The sequence below is a fragment of the Rhinoraja longicauda genome, chromosome 7, assembly GCF_053455715.1.
Source record: "Rhinoraja longicauda isolate Sanriku21f chromosome 7, sRhiLon1.1, whole genome shotgun sequence".
NCBI classification, from domain to species: Eukaryota; Metazoa; Chordata; class Chondrichthyes; order Rajiformes; family Arhynchobatidae; genus Rhinoraja; species Rhinoraja longicauda.
The window spans coordinates 10,982,274-11,007,474 of NC_135959.1; the positions used below are offsets into that span (position 1 = coordinate 10,982,274).

General features: G+C 42.9%; 1 protein-coding gene across 6 annotated transcripts in view; it reads left to right on the forward strand.

Annotated features, from left to right (window-relative positions):
- Positions 1-23,995, forward strand: part of herc2 (HECT and RLD domain containing E3 ubiquitin protein ligase 2) — a 167,091-nt gene extending 143,096 nt beyond the window's left edge. For 4 of the 6 annotated variants that reach the window (XM_078402096.1, XM_078402097.1, XM_078402098.1 and 1 more), the window contains exons 81-93: positions 845-1,006; positions 2,112-2,203; positions 3,518-3,657; positions 4,180-4,367; positions 5,393-5,590; positions 7,480-7,563; positions 9,049-9,190; positions 11,338-11,532; positions 13,002-13,114; positions 14,470-14,660; positions 17,453-17,558; positions 20,429-20,641; positions 22,864-23,995. In XM_078402096.1, coding sequence (XP_078258222.1) covers positions 845-1,006; positions 2,112-2,203; positions 3,518-3,657; positions 4,180-4,367; positions 5,393-5,590; positions 7,480-7,563; positions 9,049-9,190; positions 11,338-11,532; positions 13,002-13,114; positions 14,470-14,660; positions 17,453-17,558; positions 20,429-20,641; positions 22,864-23,136 — 2,097 coding nt within the window. In that variant the 3' untranslated portion in view covers positions 23,137-23,995. The remainder of the gene's footprint in view (positions 1-844; positions 1,007-2,111; positions 2,204-3,517; positions 3,658-4,179; positions 4,368-5,392; positions 5,591-7,479; positions 7,564-9,048; positions 9,191-11,337; positions 11,533-13,001; positions 13,115-14,469; positions 14,661-17,452; positions 17,559-20,428; positions 20,642-22,863) is intronic. The other 2 variants (XM_078402100.1, XM_078402102.1) reach the window with 1 other exon arrangement.
- Positions 23,996-25,201: the final 1,206 nt, after the last annotated feature.

Below are 25,201 nucleotides of genomic sequence, written 5' to 3' on the forward strand. Positions count from 1 at the left end.
CTTCGTAACTTAGTCATACATTTCATGATCATTGTTCTTTTATTCAATACCAAGAGAATTGGGATGTGTAAGGAAAAAGCAAAATAGAAAAAAACAAAACAAAACAATTTTTTCTTTGTTGTAAAAACTATTTCTGTTCAATAACCTTTCTATAATAGTAGAATAGTACTCATGATAGGCCTGACATTGTACATGTAGTCCAAGAACTATAGACTGTTGGAAATAATAGTAGTTTTTCACACGTGAATGTAGCGCATTTGGCGTGCATACGTTTTTTTGCTGAAAATATCATCATCATATCATATATATACAGCTGGAAACAGGCCTTTTCGGCCCTCCAAGTCCGTGCCGCCCAGTGATCCCCGTACATTAACACTATCCTACACCCACTAGGGACAATTTTTACATTTACCCAGCCAATTAACCTACATACCTGTACGTCTTTGGAGTGTGGGAGGAAACCGAAGATCTCGGAGAAAACCCACGCAGGTCACGGGGAGAACGTACAAACTCCTTACAGTGCAGCACCCGTAGTCAGGATCGAACCTGAGTCTCCGGCGCTGCATTCGCTGTAAAGCAGCAACTCTACCGCTGCGCTACCGTGCCGCCCAAAAGTTGCATTGTGCGCCATATTATGAATTTTGATGTCAAATTCTGAATTATGGACATAAATTCTGAATTTGTAAAATCAAATGTTGGGAGGTCTGTCCCTATATTCATGAAAAAATCTTTTATCATTGTACCGAGCACTATTTAAAATCGCACGTTTTATTGTATCTTTGCCTCCCCTGAAGATGCTGGAACAGATATTATCTGTACAAATTTGAATGTGTTCCTTTCTCAGGTGGAAGCACTGCAGGGTTACAGGGTAGTAGACGTTGCATGTGGAAGCGGAGATGCTCAGACTCTGTGTCTGACAGATGATGACATTGTCTGGTCGTGGGGAGATGGAGATTACGGAAAACTTGGAAGAGGAGGTAGTGATGGCTGTAAAGTTCCAATGAAGGTACCCAGGTGTTTTTAAACAGTCGGTTTATCCATACTGCATATAAAAGTAAATCTGAAGCATGGGATTTTTTTTCCTTGTCCTCATTTCCACTTATGTGGCCTAACACCCAGCCATATATATAAATGTTGATGTTTTATTCTGGGCCACCTATTTATTGCAGGGGAAAGATTTGGGGGCAACAGTTCTGCATCACAGTGAATGCAAAATGTTTGGAGGTGGGGTTTGAAGGGAGTATAATTCAACTATTTCACCTCGCACTCAAATTGATATAACATTTATTTGTGTATTTGAAAAGCTTTGAACAATGAACAGTTGTCAAAATCAAGGTGGCTGTCAGTTGATTAGATTAGTTCAGTTTAGAGATACATCATGGAAACTGGCCCTTCAGCCCACAGAGTCCACTCTGACCACCAAACAGTTGTTCACTCTAGTTCTGTGTTATCCCACTTTCTCATCCACGCCCTACGCACTAGGTGCAATTAACACACAATCCTGCAGGACTTTGGGATGTGGGAGGTACCTGAAGCACCCAGACAATCATTCTGACAACGAGTAAGTGCTGTACAGACAGCATCTGAGGTCAGGATCGAACCTGGGTCTCTGGTGCTGTGAGGCAGTAGTTCTACTTGCTGTGCCACCTTATAGCTGATCAGCTATGTGACATTTATTATGAACTTGCACATAGTGCTTGTACAGAATCCTTTAGAATTGTTCCTACCTATAAATGTCGCTGAGTGTGCACAGCAAACACTCAAGCAACATAACTTTGTGATACTTAATCCTCCCCTCAATGTTGGTTGCATGGACTGCCTTGTATCATTTGTGCTGCATATATAGCTAAGGATTTAATCCAAATATTATTGGACATTTAACTTTCTGACTTGATAAATGTTTAGAATTTATTCTGCCTAATCGATCCCAGACGATGTATGCAGCCATCTATGTTTGTATTTGGGTAGACTAAACCTGTTTCCTTAACTAACTTAAGTAATGGATGTATTTTATATTCAACATTTCATGTGCAGATAAGTGAGACAATGTACCTGAAATATTAGTACAATTTGTGGTTGCTTCTGCTGATATCTCATTTTCTCCCCATTAGATTGATTCTCTAACTGGACTTGGGGTAGTTAAGGTGGAATGTGGATCACAATTTTCTGTGGCCTTGACCAAGTCTGGATCTGTTTATACTTGGTAAATATCCATCTTTTATTGTGTGTATTTCTCATGTTGAAGTGCATTCATTAGTTCCTGCAGATCATAACTATTTTGGGGTCCTTCGTAAGAACAATCGATAATTGTTTTCTAACTTTGAAATTAAGACTTTTGTGTAAATTTCTCAAGAACTAGTTACATTGCAAACATAGGAACGATGAGGCATCATTTTTCATTTAAAATCGTATCAGAACCAAAGATGACGAGGGGGAAAAATAAGATTGTACAAAGGAAGGCAAATTCAAAGCAGGATTTTAAATCAATATTTAAATAAATGCTGCAAACAAATCTGTGGGGAAAGAAAATTTGACCAGGGAAAAAAAATATTTTAAAAGATTTTAAAAGGGAAAAATGTAAATTCTTAGATATTGGGAGAAATTTGGCACTGAATAAAGATGTATTGAGGGGGTGAACCACATTTGCATGGTTTTAGAAATGTGAGGGTTTAAAACAATGGGAGGAAGAGGAGAAAAAACATGAGAGAAGAGTAAGTATTTATACATTTAAGGTGAAGGGAAAGAGATTTAATATGAATCGGAGGGGTAACTTTTTAACACAAAGGGTGGTGGGTGTATAGAACAAGCTGCCAGAGGAGGTAGGTGAGGCTGGGACTATCCCAACGTTTAAGAAACAGACGGGTACAAAGGACAGGTTTGGAGGACGATGGAGCAAACGCAGGCAGTTGGGACTAGTATCGCTGGGACATGTTGGCCGGTTTGGGCATGTTAGCCCAAAAGGCCTGTTTCCACACTATCACTCTATGACTCTGACTCTAGAAGGAAATATATTGTATAAGAAAATAACTGCAGATGCTGGTACAAATCGATTTATTCACAAAATGCTGGAGTAACTCAGCAGGTCAGGCAGCATCTCGGGAGAGAAGGAATGGGTGACGTTTCAGACTGAAGAAGGGTCTCGACCCGAAACGTCACCCATTCCTTCTCTCCCGAGATGCTGCCTGACCTGCTGAGTTACTCCAGCATTTTGTGAATAAATCTAGAAGGAAATAGTTGTATTGAGAGAAAAGTGGTAAAAAATTAAAAGATTCAAGCAGGAAATTAAGGTGGAGGAAAGTACAAGGAACAGTTAGTCTATTTCAAGATTGTTGGTAAGTCCATAAAACTTATTGAAGCTGCAAGATGGCATCAAATCTATTGTGACAAATTCATGAAGGAAGTTTTCTCCTCAAAACTACAAACTGCAGTTGCTATAAATCTGTAATGAAGTGGAAATATTTTAATTTTCCTAACCATTTTGCTAAATTCGTAATCAAATGTATTTTATAATTTACAGGGGTAAAGGTGACTACCATAGGTTGGGTCACGGTTCTGATGACCATGTCAGGAGACCTCGGCAAGTCCAGGGTTTACAAGGGAAGAAGGTGATAGCAATTGCAACTGGATCTTTGCACTGTGTGTGCTGTACAGAGGATGGTAAGACTTGTAGTGTTTGTAATATGAAGCCAAGCTTGTACAGATGTGTGGCTTCATACACGCCTTGAAGACTTGTTACACAAAATTACACAAGTGATTAATCTGCAGTCAGCAGTGAAATTATACAAAGGTAGACACAAATGCTGGAGTAACTCAGCAGGTCAGGCAGCATCTCAGGAGAGAAGGAATGGGTGATGTTTCGGATCGAGACCCTTCTTCAGACTGATGTCAGGGGAGGGGGCGGGACAAAGATACAATGGAGTCAGAGACAGGAAGACTAGTGGGAGAACTAGAAAGGGGAGGGGATAGAGAGGGAAAGCAGGGGCTACCTGAAATTTGGAGAAGTCAATGTTCACACTGCTGAGGTGTAAGGTACCCAAGCGAAATATGAGGTGCTTATACATTATACATATTATACATATATTTCATATCTTTTTATTTAGAAAGGGCATTCCATGATAATGTAAGCTCAGATTCAACCCTTGTGTCATGAATTACATTTTTTTTTCCTTTCCAAACAAGGAGAAGTTTACACATGGGGAGATAATGACGAAGGGCAGCTTGGAGATGGCACAACCAATGCCATCCAGCGGCCCCGCTTGGTTGCTGCACTACAGGGCAAAAAGATAAATCGTGTTGCATGTGGCTCAGCCCACACCCTGGCATGGTCTACAAGCAAGCCTGCCAATGCAGGCAAGCTTCCATCGCAGGTTTGTTCACTGTATTACTGATTCATTCAAAGCTTCCTTGTTAAGGCAGGGCAATTACAGAGCATGCCAAAGTTAAGGACCTTTTTCCATGAACTAACAGGCTCAATGGCTGACATTCCTCAATGCATGAGTTTGCAAGCTCCGCCAGGACTATCCAGTCAAAGAAGGGATTGAGATGGGTGTATTTACCCCGGGAGAAAGAGTGTTTGGGAACATGGGAAAGGGGCCCTAGTGAGTGGACAGGGAGCATGAGAACTGGGGTCTCAACGAGAGGATGGGAACTGGAGCCCCAATGAGTAGCTGGAGAACGTGGGAACCGGGGTGCTGATGAGTGGGTGGGGAGCATAGAACTGGAGCCCAAATGAATGGTCGGGGAGCATAGGAACCTGAGCCCCAATGATTGAACAGGGAGTGTGGCAACTGGAGCCCCAGTGAGTAGTAAGAGAACGTGGGAACCAGGGTACTAGTGAGTGGATGGGGAGCATTGGAATTGGAGCTCCAGTGAATGGACAGGGAACAGAGGAGCTGGAGGCCATGTGAGTGAATGGGGATTATGGGCACTAGAGTCCCAATGAATGAATAAGGGAGTGTGGGATCTGAGGCCCCAGCAATTGGGAGGGCAATGGGGGAAACTGGGATCCTGGCAAGTAAACAGGGAACCTGGGGTGGACAGTGTGCAGCAGACATCATCTGGTCATGATGGTCAGTGGTGTCTTTTCAGAAGCATCAATTGGGGCCGCTGCATCTGTCCATTTGCCCCATTCCATTACTTCACCAGAACCATTAGGATTTCAGATGGTGAACCGGATGATGAGCCATTGGGAAATGCTAATGGTTGGGGAGAGGGCAGTAGATGTTTTATTGTAGCTCCCACATATGTCTCGGTGAAAGCAAAGTTTGCCAACAAAATTTTGGTCAGATGGTGCGTTTTGGATAGAAAGTACCACCTGATTATAGAAGTTGCAAACTGTCATCTTTTTAAAGGTAAAGAATGTACATCTATTAATATTTCTTGTATATTTAAGATTCCAATGGAATACAACTACCTCCAGGAAATTCCAATAATCTCATTGCGGAATAGACTGTTACTACTGCACCATATCTCCGAGCTCTTCTGTCCCTGTATTCCGATGTTTGATTTGGAAGGCCGACTCGATGAAACTGGGCAAGGCCCATCAGTTGGACAAGACACTTTACGTGGGATATTGATATCACAGGGCAAGGTGAGACACCGTGTTTATTAAAATGTATTTTAAAAAAAAGAAAATGCTGAAAACGACGAATCAGGCAGAATCTGTGAAAAAAGAGTTGATGTTTGAGGTGGAAGACCTTTCATCAGAATTGGAAGTGAGGAAAATGTAAATTTTAAGTAGCAGTGAGGCTGGAGGTGGGTTGGAATTTTCCGACAGCATGCTTTCTGTCAGAATAGGAACAGACCATTTCCCCTGAGGGCCATTCATTTTTAATATGACCTCCAGTTTTTCTCTTGCCATTTTTCAGATGCTAGTTTTAAGTTGCTCGGAAAGTACTGAGAGGGACTGACAGGTCAATGGGATCCGCTCGTCAGTCCTGTTGTTATCATCATGCTTTTTAGAGATACAGTGCAGAAACAGGCCCTTCGGCCCACCGGGTCCACGCCGCCCAGTGATCCCCACACATTAACACTATCCTACGCCCACTAGGGACAATTTTTACATTTGCCCAGCCAATTAACCTACAAACCTGTACGTCTTTGGAGTGTGGGAGGAAACCAAAGATCTCAGAGAAAACCCACGCAGGTCACGGGGAGAACGTACAAACTCCGCACAGACATGCTAAATTAGTTTCTCTCTGTCACCCTTTTCCCCAGGGGGGTAATGCCAGAGACTAGTGGGCATCGCTTTAAGGTGAGAGGAGCAAAGTTTAAAGGAGATGTGCAGGGCAAGTTTTTATTACACAGTGGTAGGTGCCTGGAATGCGCATCCCGGGCTGGTGGTGGAGGCGGATAAATGGCACTTAAGAGACTTTAAGATAGGCATGTGGATATGCAGGGAATAGAGGAATACAGTTCCCGTGTACCTAGAAGTTCAGTTTAACTTGACATCATGTTTGGCACGCAAATTGTGGGCTGAAGGTCCTATTCCTTTGCTGTTCTATGTTATTGTTAGACTTTCCTTTAGAGATACAGCGTGGAAACAGCTCCTTTGGCCCACCGGGTCCTCATTAACCAGTAATCATCTTGTACACTAGCACTATCCTACACACTAGGGACAATTTACGGAAGCCAATTAACCTACAAACCTGTACATCTTTGGAGTGTGGGAAGAAACTGGAGCACCCGTAGAAAACCAACGTGGTCCCAGGCAGAACGTACAAACTCAATGCAGACTGCACCCATAGTCAGAATCAAACCCGTGTCTCTAGCACTGTAAGGCAGCAACTCTACCGCTGCGCCACTGCATCGACCACCAAATCCCACTCACAGATGTTCCCATTGACTGTCCATCCCTCCCACTATATTCCCTGAAACTTAAAATGCTAATTTTTAATCTCTCCTCTAAAACTGAGAGGTGTTTCCAAGTCAAGTCAAGTCAAGTTTATTTGTCACATACACGATGTGCAGTGAAATGAAAGTGGCAATGCCTGCGGATTGTGCAAAAAGAAAATTACAATTACAGCATATAAATTAAAATTAATACAGAAAATAAAATTTAGTCCCTGGAGTTATAATAGTTAACAGTCCTGATGGCCTGTGGGAAGAAACTCCGTCTCATCCTCTCCGTTTTCACAGCGTGACAGCGGAGGCGTTTGCCTGACCGTAGCAGCTGGAACAGTCCATTGCTGGGGTGGCAGGGGTCCCTCATAATCTGGCTTGCTCTTGATCTGCACCTCCTGATGTATAGGTCCTGCAGGGGGGTGAGTGTACTTCCCATGGCGCGTTCTGCCGAACGCACTACTCTCTGCAGGGCCTTCCTGTCCTGGGCAGAGCTGTTCCCAAACCAGACTGTGATGTTGCCGGACAGGATGCTCTCTACAGCCCTGCAACATGACCTCTGTTTCTCTTTTCAGTGAGTGTTTTCTGTTATCATGGATTTTCCAGCAGTTTTCTAACAACTTCCCCATTTTATTGCAGGAAGCTGCTTTCCGCAAGGTGGTTCAGGCAACAATGGTACGGGATCGTCAGCATGGGCCTGTAGTGGAACTTAACAGAATCCAGGTAAAATTGAGCAGTACAAAAACCAGTGAAACATCAAAACTAGAGATTTGACTTTTCTGGCAGCTATTCGAGGTTGTATGGGATATTACATTTCATAGAATCATAAAACCATACAGCACAGAAATTGGCTCTTTCAGTTCATCTTGTCCATGCCGACTGTGGAGTCTACCTATGCGAAAACCACTTGCCTGTATCCCTGCACATTTTTCCTGTCTTAACACCTTTTAAATGTTGCAGTAGTATCTTTGTCTCCACCATTTCCTCTGGCAGCCTTTTCCACATATTCACCTCTGTGAAAAACCTCTCCCACAGATCTTGAAAATTTTCTGCCCTCGCATTAAACCTGTGCCATCTAGTTCCACACTCCCCAGTTTCCACATGGGGACAAAAAAAGATTCTGATTATCGATCCAATCTCTACACCACATAAATGTATAAACCTCGATATTACCACAGTATATTTATGTGGCAAGACCAACCTTCACATAGAGCCTTCACATCACTAAATGGAGCCTTGTACATAAAATTATTATTTTTGAGAGTGCTGTTTAAGAACTTTTCTTGACATGGATAGTGTTAAATGTTTGGACGACAATGTGAACACTGAGTGAGGATTAAAGAAGTTGAGGAATCTAAACTAAAGGTAGGTTGAGAGAGATTACTGCCAATATTTTAATATTAGTAAGATCAGATTATTTTGGAACTGTTTTAGAAGGCTGCGATGTGACAAAAAGTTCATTTCATGGGGTGGGAATACAATACCGAGAAATTGGGTACAATGAGATTTGGCTTTGATTCAAGAAGGTCATGTGATAGGAGCAGAATTAGGTCATTCGGCCAATCAAGTCTACTCCGCCATTCAATCATGGTTGATCTATCTCTTCCTCCAAACTCCTTTTTCCTGCCTTCTTTCCATAACCCCTGACACCCGTACTAGTCAAGAATCTATCTCTACCTTAAAAATATCCATTGTCTTGGCCTCCACAGCCTTCTGTGGCAAAGAATTCCACAAACTCACCATCCTCTGACTAAAGAAATTCCTCCTCATCTCCTTCCTAAAGGAATGTCTTTTAATTCTGAGGCTGTAACCTCTAGTCCTAGACTCTCCCACTGGTGGAAACATCCTCTCCACATCCACTCTATCCAAGCCTTTCACTATTCTGTAAGTTTCAATGAGGACCCCCTCATTCTTCTAAACTTCAGCGAGTACAGGCCCAGTGCCGTCAAACACTCATCATAAGTTAACCCACTCATTCCTGGGATCATTCTTGTAAAATGCGACATTGAGCTGATGGAGTTTAGTAAGAGTAGAGGTGATGGATATATAGTAGACATTTCTTGGTAGGCTGAAATCTGTAGATACTGCAGGTAAGTGATGATAGTGGATCTAGACAGTTGGCTTATATTGTCTTTTCTTTTAAATCAATGTCAATCCACACTTCAGCTGCTTCTTCCATCAATACCTAAATTTTATCTTTCTCTTTAGGTCAAGCGTTCCAGAAGTAAAGGAGGTTTGGCAGGTCCTGATGGCACAAAGTCTGTTTTTGGGCAAATGTGTGCAAAGATGAGCTCCCTAAGTCCCGACAGCCTGTTGCTCCCACACCGTGTCTGGAAAGTCAAGTTTGTCGGTACATTCAATCATACAGCTAAACTTTAAATGGTTTTCTTTGGAGGGTGTTGCGGGGGGTTTCAAGATGCAGGAAAAATGTTCCCGATGTTGAGGGAGTCCAGAACCACGGGTCACTGTTTAAGAATAAGGGGTAGGCCATTTAGGACTGAGATGAGGAAAAATATCTTCACCCAGAGAGTTGTGAATCTGTGGAATTCTCTGCCACAGAAGGCAGTGGAGGCCAATTCACTGGATGTTTTCAAGAAAGAGTTAGTTTAGCTCTTAGGGCTAAAGGGGTATGGGGGGGGGGGGGGGGGAAAGCAGGAACAGGGTACTGATTTTAGATGATCAGCCATGATCATATTGAATGACGGTGCTGGCTCGAAGGGCGGAATGGCCTACTCCTGCACCGATTTTACTATGTTTCTATGCAAGTGACTTGTTCCTCCATTATTTACTTTGAATTTATGTTTGTGCTGCTTTTATAGTCTTCTCATATTGATTAATCAGAAGTTAACTTGCAACCTAATGAGATCCCAAGCAAGCATTTGTGATCAATATTTTTTCTGTTACTTCAGATACTGTGGCATTTGGGTATAAGTGTTGATTTATGTCGTAGATTCAGCTGGCTTTAATTTTTTCATATTTGAATATCATCAGATCTTATTGATTTTAAATATTAATATGAAACCATGGAGTTATGTCGGCAGTTGGTATCAGTGATTAAATTTTTGATGGTAGTCTTTTCTTTCATCTCTAAAAGTTACGACACATTTATAGACCTTGGGGACTTAATCTTATACCCAATCTCTGGGAATAAGCATTCAATGTATTTCTGTGGGAGATAAAAATCGTTCAAACCTAATTTTGACCGTGCCTAATCTTTAAACATGCATTTATCTTCATGTCATTGGACTTTAATTGGATTGAATGCCAGGTTCATTGATTTGTTCCTCTGTCTCCTTTATTCTGTGATCAATTTAAGTATACATGTAGTACCTTAACTTCAATTTTAGCAGGCTTCAGCGAACTCGGCATAGAATAGGACTGAGCCTGGAATTTTTGGCTTGCAACTCAAAACAGTATTGAGAAGTATAACCTATGATTGCAGCTAATTGTAAAGAATTCTGAATGGTAGAGCTTTTTGCCAAAATTGGTGTCAGAACTGCACAGTTAGGATGATGATGCCCAATCTATTATACTGTAATGAAAGGAACTTAGTGATCCCAGGTAGTTTCCTTAGGGAATTAATTTTAATTAATTTTAGTTATCATTTATATTTGTCAGAGGAATACACTCCATATATTATTGCCCGTGCTTATCACCATTATCTGAAATGTAGGAACGTAACTGCAGATGTTGGTACAAGTCGAAGGTATCACAAAATGCTGGAGTAACTCAGCAGGTCAGGCAGCATCTAGGAGAGAAGGAATGGTTGACATTTCGGGTCGAGACCCTTCTTCAGTCTGAAGAAGGGTCTCGACCCGAAACATCACCCATTCCTTCTCTCCTAGATGCTGCCTGATCTCCTGAGTTACGCCAGCATTTTGTGATACCATCATCTGAAATGCTCTCTGTGCCTGTTTTAAGAATCTTTGTTATCAAAGTCAATTTAGATTATGCAGAGTTGCATATGGGTTTTATTGAACAGATTGACCTTTCAGATAAAATTCCTATTTGGTTTCCAGCTCTTCCGCTCTCTCCCCACCCCATCGTCCAAAATGTTCAATGTTATTTTTGCAGATGAGGAAGTATATAGATTTAAGTAGAGCTGATGTTTATTTTTTTCCTAGTTTAAACCTCTCGAATGCAATTTGTTGCTTTCCTGACGTGTTGCTTTTCTGAGGGATAACCTGGAGATGTCATTTTTTACTTTCTCATTGACATTGCCTGCATTTTATACACCAACACAGACCAAGATCTAAGCCTCTTCGAGGAAGGGAATTCGTAGTAGGGAAATGGGATTGACACAGATGGCCATGTGTTGTACAAAGCTCCTGAACTGATATCCTAGATGCTCTTCTCTGTTGGAATTATCAGCCTATTCCGATCTTGAAAATTTTGATTACGTTCTTTCGCGCTCAGGTGTCCCACTAAGGTTTTTTTTTCCGTGTTTGTTGTTGAAGATCAGTTCACCAGACTGAAATCTGTTGTCTCTTGCACTAGGTGAGTCTGTGGATGATTGTGGTGGAGGTTACAGCGAGTCAATTGCAGAGATGTGTGAAGAGCTCCAGAATGGTTTGACACCATTGTTGATTGTTACTCCAAATGGAAGAGATGAATCTGGAGCCAACAGGGACTGCTTTCTGTTAAATCCAGCGGCCAAATTACTACTCCACATGAACATGTTCAGATTTCTTGGTATGTTGATTGCGAAAATGTCTTTATGTTGACAATAGTTTTTTGTTTTTAAATTGAAGCAAGAACATCCTAATTTAAGAGCTTAGCGTAAAATTCGTATTTAAAAAAAATTATATGTAAGATTCCTTAATAGCCTCACAGGTAAATGCATCATCCATGGTGGCATTAACCAACAAAAGGTGGTTGTTTAATTCTTTAAAATTGTTCTGAGTTAATTTCAACTGTGGATAATAGAAATAGTGCAGCACCTAATATAAGACTTCTGTGTATGTGGCAGAAAAACTACTGCAAGTTACTTCATAATAATCACATCGGTATTCACTAAGCAAAAGGACATGGAGGATAGTAAGATCAGTATGGGGGTATACTATTATGCGGGAGCATTTTGAAATCAAGAAGGAGGCCAAGTCAGTGAAATATTTTTAAGGCAGAGATAGATAAATTCTTGATTAGTACGCGCCTCGGAGGTTATGGGGAAAAGGCAGGAGAATGGGGTTAGGAGGGAGAGATAGATCAGCCATGGTTGAATGGCAGAGTAGACAATGAGCCGAATGGCCTAATTCTACTCCTATCACTTATGACTTATGACCTTATGAGATGGGGGGGGGGGGGGGGTCCTTGCAGAGCATTCAGGTGGATGAGTCACCTTGGCCTGATGGGATCCCAGGTTATTGATTGAGGCAAGAGGAGATTGCTGGGAACTAGATGAAGATCCTTGTCGCCTCTCGATCCTCGGGCGAGGCCCCAGAGGACTTGAGAGAAAACCAATGTTTTTTCTTTGTTTGAGACGGGAAATAGTGATAATCCAAGAAACTAGAGGGTGGTGAGCCTCACGTCAACGTCAGGAAAGGTATTGGAAAGGATTCTTCAGGGTAGGATTTATTCCCATTCGGAAGATAATAGGCTGTGTTTTTCTATGTTCCATCATCACCCACTTAAGCTATAAATAGGCGATGGGACATGGGTAAATAGCTTTGCACATTTGCCATCAATAATGGATGTGTGTGTGTGTAAAGATGGTGTAGATCGCCATTGGGATGGGAAGGGGGACGTTGATGGGGAAAATGGGGTGAATAATTTACTGGGAAAGTTAATTAGAGAATAGAATTACTCTGTGAGCCGGCATAGAGTCAATGAGCCAAAATGGCATCCTTCTGCGTGAGAAGGAAATATGGAGCACCTTCCATCATAATGGTAGACCTGAAGAGGAAGGAAGTAGGGGCACAGGTTAGTGTTATCGCAAAATCTTTTTCCATTTAGTAGTTAATCCTCCGGGAGAACATTGAATTTTGTAAAGCTGGATTGAACCATGACTCAAGATGCTGCAGGTTTGCCATGCAGCCAAGGGTTGTTTAAATAGAGCAAATGAAAAATTGTTACGTTTTCGATTTATGATTCATTTGAAGAATATCATCCACTGCTATTAAGGAATTTATTCTGAAACTTTCCACTTTGTGCTGTCATGTTAGGTGTGCTTCTCGGTATTGCTATACGTACCGGCAGTCCTTTGAGTCTTAATTTAGCTGAGCCTGTCTGGAAGCAGTTGGCAGGAATGAATCTAACAATTGCTGATCTGAGTGAGGTAACTTCTGACTTTTCTTTCTATAGCTTTAACCAATGTGTTTATGTATAACTAGGGCACATTTAGCCTTTAGTTGGAGTTACAACTTGTGTCACGAAATAATACCTCATCTTTATATTTTAAAAATGTTCCACTAATTCGTCTGTCCTTTGGAATTGCTACTCAGTCTTCAATGTCAACTCCCAAAATTCTTCTTGTACTTCTATGTTTGAGTCTTCACTTCAGGCTCGCATCCTGCTATGTTGAAGTGGCCCGAATGTCGCAAATAACGTCCTCTGGGATTGTGTCCAGAGTGCCCTTGTCCTCCCTCATTCTAGATCTCCCTGCAGTCTTTGACACGATGAGCTACTAAAATGTTTCTCTTGTCCAGCTCAATGAATGTTTCCATTCATATCCGTTTAGAGCAAGCCATCACCCATAATTCCACCTTTCAGGTTATCCCTGAGTTCCTCAAAAATCTCTCTCTATCTCCTTCCTTCTAACCATCTACATACAGTCTATGATGTACATAAGAAGGGGATTTTCAGTATGTTAATGACATTTGCTCTATCTCAGTACTACCTCTATAATCCGCTGCATCAATGTTTAGATTGCTCACCCGGCATACAATCCCAGAACCTGCAATATTCTCTAGTTCAGAACTTGAAAGATTGGAGTTGCTCCTGCAAATGCAGCCTTTCAATGGATCTTCTCTCTTTTCTGGCACCATGTTGGACCAGACCTCTATTAACCTCTATTGTGCTAATTCTGTCACTTGGTCTGGTCTCAGTACATCTCAAGCTGAGAGCCTCATCCACGCTTTTGTATGGGCCTGTGCATTTCTATAATCTCCCTGTAATCTTCATGTATCTTCTTTCTAACTTCAACTCGCCTATTGCCTATATTCTACCAAGATATAATAACTTGGATTTACTTAAAACTTGGTACTCCTAAAACATCTTGGATAACATCTTATCTTTTTGACTAGTTGTCTTTTTTAGCACCTCACAGTTGCTTCCTGTTACTATATTTAACATCAAATCCTCCTTACCAATCACCCCTGTGCATGCTGCAGATTTACATTTCTTATCTTTGTGTTTAAGTGTCTTCCTTGCCATATCTTTACCCTTCTGTAACTCCTTTCATTCACCAGACCTCAGAGGCCCTTGATCCTCCAAGTTAAACATTCTGGGCATGAACATTCTACTTCTATGCCATTGGCAAATGTCCTTTTGGTCCTAAGCTCAGGAATCCTGGTCTCATTATCTTCTGGCAAATCCTTTGGTTGTTAAAGGCCCCATTTAATGAAAACTGTTGATGACATTGATATTGTGGTGCTTTCAAATGTAAATATTAGTTAATGTTCTTGCTCGCAGGTTGATAAAGATTTCATTCCTGGGCTAATGTACATCAGAGACAATGAAGCTACAGCTGAGGAGTTTGAAGCCATGTCTTTGCCCTTCACAGTGCCAAATGCAAGTGGTCAAGATATTCAGTTGAGCTCCAAGCATTCCCATATCACATTGGAGAACAGGGCTGAGTATGTAAGACTGGCCGTAAACTACAGGTAATGTGAAGCACTCAATAGGCTTATTTCTACAGACATGTTTCACCGTTAAACTTGCACAGTTATGAATGTTGTTATGAATGTTTCTCTCTTTTGATTTGTTCCAAGTACTGCAAGTCAAACACACAGCCATGGGCATTTACATGGGTCCTCGTACGGGCCCCAGCTACTCCGGCCTCTTTGCCTATTTGTTATGTGAAGCATACTTTGTTGCAAACAAACTCTGGCACCACCCTCTAACTCTTCGCTATACCGACTGCATTTTTGCTGCCCTTTGCATCTGTGTGGAGCTCTCCAATTTCATCAACTTCTCCACTAAATTCCACTCCTCCCTCAAATTCACTTGCACCATTTATGACACCGCTCCTCTTTCTCGATCTCTGTTTCCATCTTAAGAGACATACTATCCACCAACATATACCACAAACTTACTCCCCTGCACTGATTAATGATGCCCTCACTCTCATCTCCTCATTTCCCGCACATCTGCTCCCATCTCTTCTCCCCCTAAATAGAACAGGGATCAAATCTTTGTGGTCCTCACCATTCACCCCACTGGCTTCTGCATCCAGCATATCATTCTTCAACGTTTCCTCCAGCTACAATGCGATCCCGCCACCTGTCACATCTTCTCTTCCCCAACCACTTTCTGCAGGGATCACTCTGATTCACTAGTTCTCTCCTCTCTCCTTACCCAGCCCACTCCCAACCATTTTCCCCTGCAATTGGAGGAAATCTAACACATCCCTACACACCCACCCACACCCACCCACATCACCATCCAGTGACCCAAAGCCGCCCTTCCAGATGAAAGCAGAGATTCACTAGCACCTCTTTTAATCTTGCCTATTGTATCAGCTACTTTCCATGTGCCCTCCTCTACATTGGTGAGACCAAGTGCAGACTAGGTGACTGCTTTGCCGAGCACCTGCAGTCTGTCTGCCTTGGCTATTTGGAGCTCCCTATTGCTCGCCATTTCAATTCTCATCCCCATTGCCACACCACCCTCTCTGTCAATGGCCTCCTTCATTGCCAAGGTATAGCCAAACGCAGAGTAGAGGTGCGGAACCATATATTCCACCTTGGTAGCCTACAACCCAATGGCATGAACATTGAATTTTCTAATTTCCGGTAACCTCCCGTGCTCCCTCTATCTACCCAGACCCTCCCACAGGTATCCCTCTTTCCCACAACATACACCTCCTCTGACCCTGCTTATTCCCCACCCACTCATTTGCCCATCACCAACACACTGCTCATGTTGGGTCTCGTTCCCCCACTGTTCCCTTCTGCCTACCCAATTTCCCTTATTTGGACCCATACTCCATCTTCATTTCCCCTCAGTTTCCATTCTACTGCAGTCCTTGGTTACCTCTGCAAATCGTGTCCCAGCTTCTGTTGTTTTCTCCCTCACCTGACTCCATCTACCAATCCACCTCATCTTACCTGGATTCACGTATCATGTTTGTAGGAAGGATCTGCAGATATACCGAAGATAGACATAAAATGCTGGAGTAACTCAGTGGTACAGGCAGCATTTCTGGAGAGATGGAATGGGTGATGTTTTGGGTCGAGACCCTTCTTCAAACCTAACACCTAACAGGTGTCTGTTTTTGCCTCCCCATCTCTTTATACTAGTTATCTCCCCTCTGCTCTTTCAGTCCAGAGGAAGGGTTTCAACCTAAAACATCTACAATCCAGTTAAACTCCACGCATACAGCCTGACCTGCCGAGTTCCCACAATAGTTTGTTTTTTAACTCCAGATTCCAGCATCTGCAGTCATTTGTGTCACTTTGTTCTATAATACTGCAGCTTTGTCACTGCACCTGACCAATAAGAGGTTGAGAAGACCACATCCCAACCCAAAAATAACGGATGGCATCTCCAATGAAGGTTTAAAATTGAAAAAGTTAAGTCATAAATTCATATCGCCTCAAAGCCCACATGTGGGTAAAGTAACATAATTACTTGTGACCCTGAAGAAGGGTGTCGACCCGCAATGTCACCCATTCCTTCTCTCCCGAGATGCTGCCTGACCTGCTGAGTTACTCCAGCATTTTGTGAATAAATGACTTGTAGTCATGTAATTGAAACTTTCTTAATAAAACACGACTTTGACTCTGCTAGCTACAGAATAGTCTTCCAATTGCTTGCCACAGAGAAAGTCATTGCTGGGGTTCTCTTCAGCTGCTTTTTCACATTGGCCAAAGAGCTGCTCCATGAATTCTTTCCATCCAGTGGCACAGTAAACATGGTTTTATCCGTGCAATGACTCCAAGAAAAATAAAAGAGCAGTACCAACCACTAAAAGGATATCGATTGGCCTCACCAAAGACTTTGGATGAAACAAACTATCTCACAAATTGGCAACCAACCACTCCCTATCTGCCATCACCTGCCTCATCTGTGGAAGAGTATGCAGTCTACAGATTGGCCTTGTGAGCCACCCCTGGAGCTCGGAAAGCAGGAGTGGTTATAAGTTACAAGACCCTGAAAAAGGGTCTCGACACGAAACATTACCCATTCCTTCTCTCCAGATTTGCTATCTGTCCCGCTGAGTTTCTCCAGCATTTTGTGTCTATCTTTGGTTTAAACCAGCATCTGCAGTTCCTTCCGACACATGGTTACAAGTCATCTTTGATCCCGAGAGGATGCTGAAGAAGAAGAATGATCATGGGTGATGACAGGGACATTGGGTTTTGCTTTCACTTTATGTTAAGGACATTACCAACTCTGGTTAATTCAGCCACAGTAAAACAGCAACTTATTTGCTCTGCTTTATTTGTTACAGGCTCCATGAATTTGATGAGCAGGTGGCTGCTGTCCGAGAGGGTATGGCAAGTGTTGTCCCCGTGCCTCTCCTTTCTCTCTTCACTGGCTATGAACTGGAAACAATGGTACAAACTTTCTTTCCTAGAGCCTCTAATTGAAAAGTTCTCGATTGCATGATTAGGTTAAATTTTACTAATAGCATTCCGTTAAATTTTGGCTTGTTGAAACTCCTATTCAAGTAAAATGATGGATCGGCACAAAAGTCGTATGTATGTTACTAAAAGGATTGTCCTTGAGTCTAATTTTCCCCATTATTTATAAACTGCCTGGGTGTATAATTTTAAAATGGTTGGGATAAGGTGGTCAGTAATAGTTTGAATTATGTTGTTCAAATTTCTTTAGTACTTAAAATGTTCCTACAACTGGCATTTCCATGAACTCAGCTTATTGTGGTAGCTTTCTGACTGACAAATAGTCATGAAAGAAGATTTTAATCAGAAAGATAAATAATTGGATTGTGGACCAGTTAGACACAGTAAACTGGTAAAGATCCATGGCTGATATCTCGTGCTCAATTACTCCCTGATCAATTTCTCCTTGCCTCCTCTTATTCTTTGTCCCTTCAAAGGGATGTGCACACATTCTCGGTGTCCGAGCATGAGGTGAGGTGGGCTCTGACGCGTGTGAACACGAGGAAAGCTGGAGGCCCAGATGGTATATCTGGGCGAGTACTAAAGTCTTGTGCTACTCAGCTTGCTCCAGTGCTCACCACAATATTCAACCTCTCCTTGGCAAAGTCCGTGGTCCCTGCATGCTTCAAAAGATCCATCATTGTACCGGTGCCAAAGAATGCCTCTCCAGCGTGTTTAAATGACTACCGACTGGTGGCCCTCACCTCGGTTGTCATGAAATGCTTTGAGAGGCTAGTCAAGAAGCACATCTGCGCCCTCCTTCCTCGCAACATGGACCCACTACAGTTCGCATACCGTCCGAACAGGTCCACGGATGATGCGGTCTCCCAGGTTCTACACACCGCTCTCTCTCATCTGGACAGCCAGGGGGGCTATGTGAGGATGCTGTTCATTGACTTTAGTTCAGCATTCAACACAATAGTCCCCAGCAGACTGGTTGAGAAGCTGCTGGAACTGGGGCTTAGCACCCCTCTGTGTGCCTGGGTCCTGGACTTTCTCACTGCCAGGCCCCAAGTGGTCAGGATGGGGGAACACACATCTAGCTCCCTCACCCTGAACATAGGATCCCCCCAGGGCTGCGTCCTTAGCCCCCTACTGTACTCCCTGTACACACATGACTGTGGGGCCAGGTTCAGCTCAAACTCCATCATCAAGTTTGCTGATGACACTGTGGTGGTGGGCCGGATCTCCAACAACGATGAGAAGGCCTACCGGGAGGAGGTGGCTGATCTGGCACTCTGGTGTCAGGACAATAGCCTCCTCTTGAATGTCACTAAAACAAAGGAGCTGATTGTGGACTTCAGAAGGGCTAAACATCCAAGGACGTACACGCCACTGGAGATAAATGGGTCTATTGTGGATAGGGTGAGCAGTTTCAAATACTTGGGAGTCCGCATCGCAGAGGATCTGACGTGGGCAACGCACATTGCCGCACTGATGGGTAAGGCTAAGCAGCGCCTTTACCACCTTAGACAACTGAGGAAATTCAGTGTCTCAGAGGATCCTTCATTGCTTCTACTCTGGGGCTGTAGAGAGCATCCTGTCCGGCAACATTACAGTCTGGTTTGGGAACAGCTCTGCCCAGGACAGGATAGCCCTGCAGAGAGTAGTGCGTTCGGCAGAACGCACCATGGGAACTACACTCGTCCCCCTGCAGGACCTATACATCAGGAGGTGCAGATCCAGAGCAAGCAAGATCATGAGGGACCCCTGCCACCCCAGTAACGGACTGTTCCAGATGCTACGATCAGGCAAACGCCTCCGCTGTCACGCTGTGAAAACGGAGAGGATGAGACGGAGCTTCTTCCCACAGGCCATCAGGACTGTCAACTTTTATAACCCCAGAGACTAAATTTTTGTCGACAATAATAGTAACTTATTAACTTTATTTATATGCTGTAACTGTAATTCTTTTTGTGCACAACCCGCAGGCATTGTCACTTTCATTTCACTGCACATCGTGTATGTGTATGTGACAAATAAATTTGACTTGACTTGACTTGACTTCCTATTTCCTTCATCCTCTCATCCTGGATTTTTGTTTTGCTTTCCTTTTCTGGGTGACTTTGGTGGTAAAGTGGTCTGACTTCCAACTTGAATTCACCAGCGAGCCATTTTGGGAATCGGCAGTAGTTATCTACAAGTATTCAGTGCAATTAGGGATGCAGCCAAGTATTGGGCGCACTTCTAGTAGGCCCATTGTAGTGCGTGGATGCCTCACTGCATGTACCCAACTCACAATGGCACTCACTGGCAAGCACACGTCTCTTAAGTTTGGCCTTTGATTCTGTTTTAACAACCTCTAACTTGATATACCCAGTCTTTGATTTTGAAATGGTCACCAGCATTTTAATTGCCTGATATGTCAATCTATTGCCAATTATATACAGTGCGCTCCATAATGTTTGGGACAAAGACCCATCGTTTATTGCTATAATTTCTGCATGGTAAAACCAAAATGTATAAAAATGGCCTTTATTAAAATCTGACTATGCACTTTAACCACATGTGATTTTTTTTTTCTCTCTATTACAAATCTCAAATTGTGGAGTACAGAGGCAAATAAGTAAATGATGGATCTTTGTCCCAAACATTATGGAGGGCACTGAATGCAATTGTATTACTGTGGATTAGAAGAAACAGGAGTCTCGTTCTTTAACTGAAAGGATCTGGTGGAGATCCAGGGAATTAAAAAAATTGTCACTCTCAAAATTCCTTTTTTGGGAGGAAGGGGATTAAAAAGAAAATCTATAAAATACCTGGCATGAATGGAACTGAAAGTCCTCTTTGTTGTAAAATTGCAGGTGTGTGGGAGTCCCGATATACCACTTCATCTTTTGAAGTCAGTAGCCACGTACAAAGGAATAGAACCAAGTGCTCCGTTAATTCAATGGTTCTGGGAGGTGATGGAATCCTTCTCCAATACCGAACGATCCCTGTTCCTGCGTTTTGTGTGGGGCAGAACAAGGCTGCCGAGGACAATTGCAGACTTCAGAGGCCGTGATTTTGTTATTCAGGTAATGCTTCTATGTTGGAATGCAGTACTAAGGCAGTTGTACGCTAATTAAATTTGAACTTTATTTTGCATTGGTGTTCCCCCATTTGGTGGTATTCATACGTATGAACCAGAGGTTATGGAAGTGTGAACATGCACACCTCCAGATTCGGGGACAGTTTCTTCCCAGCTGTTATCAGGCAACTGATTCATCCTACGAGAGAGCAGTGCTGAACTCCTTTCTACCTCTTTGGTGACCCTCGGACTATCCTTGATCAGTCTTGGCTAGTTTTACCCTGCACTAAAAGTTATTCCCTTATCATGTATCTATGCACTGTAAATGGCTTGATTGTAATAATGTATTGTCTTTCAGCTGACTGGCTAGCACGCAACAAAAGCTTTTCACTGTACCTCGGTACACGACAATAAATTTAACTGAACTGAGTCTTGAGCGCACAAATCCAGCAAATGCGAAGCAATCGGAGGAGCAGTCCTGCAGAAGGCACAATAGACAATAGGTGCAGGAGGAGGCCATTCGGCCCTTTGAGCCAGCACCGCCATTCAATGTGATCATGGCTGATCATTCTCAATCAGTACCCCGTTCCTGCCTTCTCCCCATACCCCCTGACTCCGCTATCGTTAAGAGCTCTATCCAGCTCTCTCTTGAATGCATTCAGAGAATTGGCCTCCACTGCCTTCTGAGGCAGAGAATTCCACAGATTCACAACTCTCTGACTGAAAAAGTTTTTCCTCATCTCAGTTCTAAATGGCCTACCCCTTATTCTTAAACTGTGGCCCCTTGTTCTGGACTCCCCCAACATTGGGAACATGTTTCCTGCCTCTAACGTGTCCAACCCCTTAATAATCTTATACGTTTCGATAAGATCTCCTCTCATCCTTCTAAATTCCAGTGTATACAAGCCTAGTCGCTCCAGTCTTTCAACATATGATAGTCCTGCCATTCCGGGAATTAACCTAGTAAACCTACGCTGCACGCCCTCAATAGCAATAGCAATAGTAGCACATTATACTACTAGTGTCGGTCGAAGCAATCTCGGGGCACAATGCTGAAGTCGAGCAATAGTGTCCTTCCTTGTTTCCTACCTAATATTTGTGGTTCAGCCAGCATTGTTAAAACACTTAAAAGAAATGGTGGACAAACTCAGCGGTTCAGGCAGCATCTCAGGAGAACGTGGTCAGGCGAGGTTTTGTGTCAGGACACTTCCCAACGTTTCAGGTTCTGACCTGAAACATCACCTATCCATGTTCTCCAGGGATGCTGCCTAACCGTCTAAGTTACTCCATCACTTTGTTTCTGTTTTTGTACACCATCATCTGCAGTTTCTTGTGTCTTCACTAAAACATTTATTCGGAAGATTGTTGACTGTTGCTGCTGTAGTAAATTTCATTGTTGATGACTTCCTTCACAAGTTCACAAATTATAGGAGTAGAATTAGGCCATTTGCCCCATCGAGTCCACTCTGTCATTCAATCATGGTCGATCTCTGCCTCCTTATCCTATTTTCCTGCCTTCTCCCCATAACCCTTGACACCCGTTCCAATCAAGAATTTGTCTATCTCTGCCTTAAAAATATCCACTGACTTGGCCTCCACAGCTCTCTGTGGCAATGAGTTCCACAAATGAACTACCCTCTGACTAAAGATGTTCCTCCCCACCTCCTTTCTAAAAGCACGCCTTCACTGAGAGGGCACCTGAAATATGGGAAGTGGTGCAGAATTTTCAAATTTTTGGAGCTGTGGCTCAAAATGGATCTTCTCTGAGGAAATAACACCCAGGTGAGAAGATCAAAAGAATAAGAGGGCAGCATGGTGGTGCAGTGGTAGAGTTGCTGCCTTACAGCGCTGGCAGTGCCGGAGACCCGGGTTCGATCCCGACTAAGGGAGCTGTATGTACGCAGTTTGTACGTTCTCCCCGCGATGAGGTTTTCTCAGAGATCTTCGGTTTCCTCCCACACTCCAAAGACGTACAGGTATGTAGGTTAATTGGCTTGGTGTATGTGTAAAGTGTCCCTTGCGTGTGTAGGATAGTGTTAATGTGCAGGGATTGCTGGTTGGTGCGGACTCGGTGGGCCGAAGGGCCTGTTTCCGCACTGTATCTCTCGACTAAACTAAGAGGAACCTCTAATCTTTAAATATGTTTGCAATTAGTATTGGAAAATACATTAGTATTGGGCCCTGGTTTAATTCAATCATTAATGGTCGATATTTTTTATCTTGCTGCAGGTGTTGGACAAGTACAATCCTCCAGATCACTTTCTTCCGGAATCGTACACTTGTTTCTTCCTACTAAAGTTGCCCAGATATTCGTGTAAGCAAGTGTTAGAAGAAAAGTTGAAATATGCTATTCATTTCTGCAAATCAATTGACACCGATGATTACGCTCGCATTGCACTGACTGGGGAGCCGGCAGCTGATGACAGCAGTGATGACTCTGATAATGAGGACGCAGACTCTTTTGCATCTGATTCCACACAGGACTACTTAACAGGCCATTAGAGGAGGAAGGGACATTTGACCAGATGAAGCCACGTTTTTTTTTTTGGCGGTGGGGGGGTGGAGATGACGACAACACCTTTCAAAAATGCTGCAAGAATTTCGATCCTCTTCGAAGAACAAACGTGAATTCATACAGTAGAATAATGCGGAAAAAATTTACAGTTCTCAGAACGACAGCGCACAAATGATTATTTATTGCTTATTGTAGCTGGCTAATACTTTTAGAGCAAATGTGTAATTTAGAATACGGTACTATATTCCTCACAAACTCAATGCATAAGTTTGGTTTGGTGAGGTTTTACTTTTGTTTCCAGATGCTGCACAACCATAGACACAGAATTAGATTTAATACTTGCTCTTTGTGTTTACTGATTTTTAAAAAAAAATGTCTTATAGTTAGGAGTTATTATAGTGACATAAATTAGTACCGAAGATGAGTCTCCTAATCCCTTTCACTCTGGTCGGGTGCAATGTTTTTTTGGGAGCTCAAAATAATTGTGTTAAGTGCATCATTTTTCCCTGCTGTATATCAAGATAATGTGCAACCACTGAATAGTATTATAAATACTAAGTAAGCTGACCTTATTTGCAGTGTTTGTTTATATGACAGTGTACATTTTGAATGTTGTAACATTTAAAGTTCGATATTCTTAAAAGAATAACAATGCATTACAAACTGTTTCAACTCTTACTACTTCTGGTCTTTTCCTGAAGTTTTAAATATCTGCTGACTGCGCCGAATAACCTGACTATTAGGTGTGAAGACGGCCCTTCTATTTACATGTACATAATTTGATATTGTGCCATGTATACACAAAAAATAAAGTAATTCATTTCCTTGTGAATAAAGCATTGATCTAAAAGACCGAAGTTAAATTTATTTTTTCTTATTAATTTGTTACATTTTGACTATTAATGCTTTCAGAAAGGACATCATTGAGATGGTGTTCAAAATCAAATTGGCTTTCTACACAACTTGGTGGCACAATGATGCAGTGGTAGAGCAGCGCCCGAGACTTGGGTTTGACTTTTGATTTGATTCTCGGGTGGGTGCTGTCTGTGCAGAGTTTGGGCGGTCTCCGTGACCACGTGAGTTTTCTCCAGGTGCTCCGGTTTCCTTCCGTGTTCCAAAGACGTGAAGGTTTGCAGGTTAATTGGCCTCGGTAAATTGCCTCTAATGTGTAGGATAGAAGTAGTATATGGGTTGGCTCAGAGTCGGTGGGCCGAAGTGCCTGTTTCCAAACCGTATCTCTACACTAAACTAAACTAAAGGAGAAGACTGACACAAAAAGCTGGAGTAACTCAGCGGGACAGGCAGCATCTCTGGACAGAAGGATGACGTTTCGGGTCCCTTTGTTCGCTCTGCCCTTTTAAATTGCATTGCTGCTCTTAAGACGTGTAGATCTGTAGAGGTGAGCAAATTTGGGCCCCATATCGTAGGAAGGATATGCTGGCTCTGGAGAGGGTTCAGGGAAGGTTTACACGAGTGATTCCAGGAATGAGTGGGTGAGCATTTGATGAGCGTTCGACAGCACCGGGCCTCTACTCGCTGGAGTTTAGAAGGTTGAGGGGGTCCTCATTGAAACCAACAGAATAATGAAAGGCATAGAGAGAGTGGATGTGGAAAGGACGTTTCCACTGGTGGGAGAGTCTAGGACCAGAGGTCATAGCCTCAGAATAAAAGGCGCTCTTTTCGAAAGGAGGTGAGGAGGATCTTTCGTCAGAGGGTAGTTAATATGTGGAACACATTGCCACAGAGGGCTGTGGAGGCCAAGTCAGTGGATATTTCTGAGGCAGAGATAGACAAATTCTTGATTAGAACGGGTGTGAAGGGTTATGGGGAGAAGGCAGGAAAATGGGTTAGTAGGCAGAGATCAGCCATGATTGAATGGCGGAGTGGACGCGATAGGTCAAATGGCCTAATTCTACCATTACATGTGAGATTGGCTGATGGCTCTCTCACCTGTGAGTCAAAACATCAGTCCACCCCTGACACCGAAGATAGACACAAATACTGGAGTAACTCAGCGGGACAGGCAGCACCACTGGAGAGAAGGAATAGGCT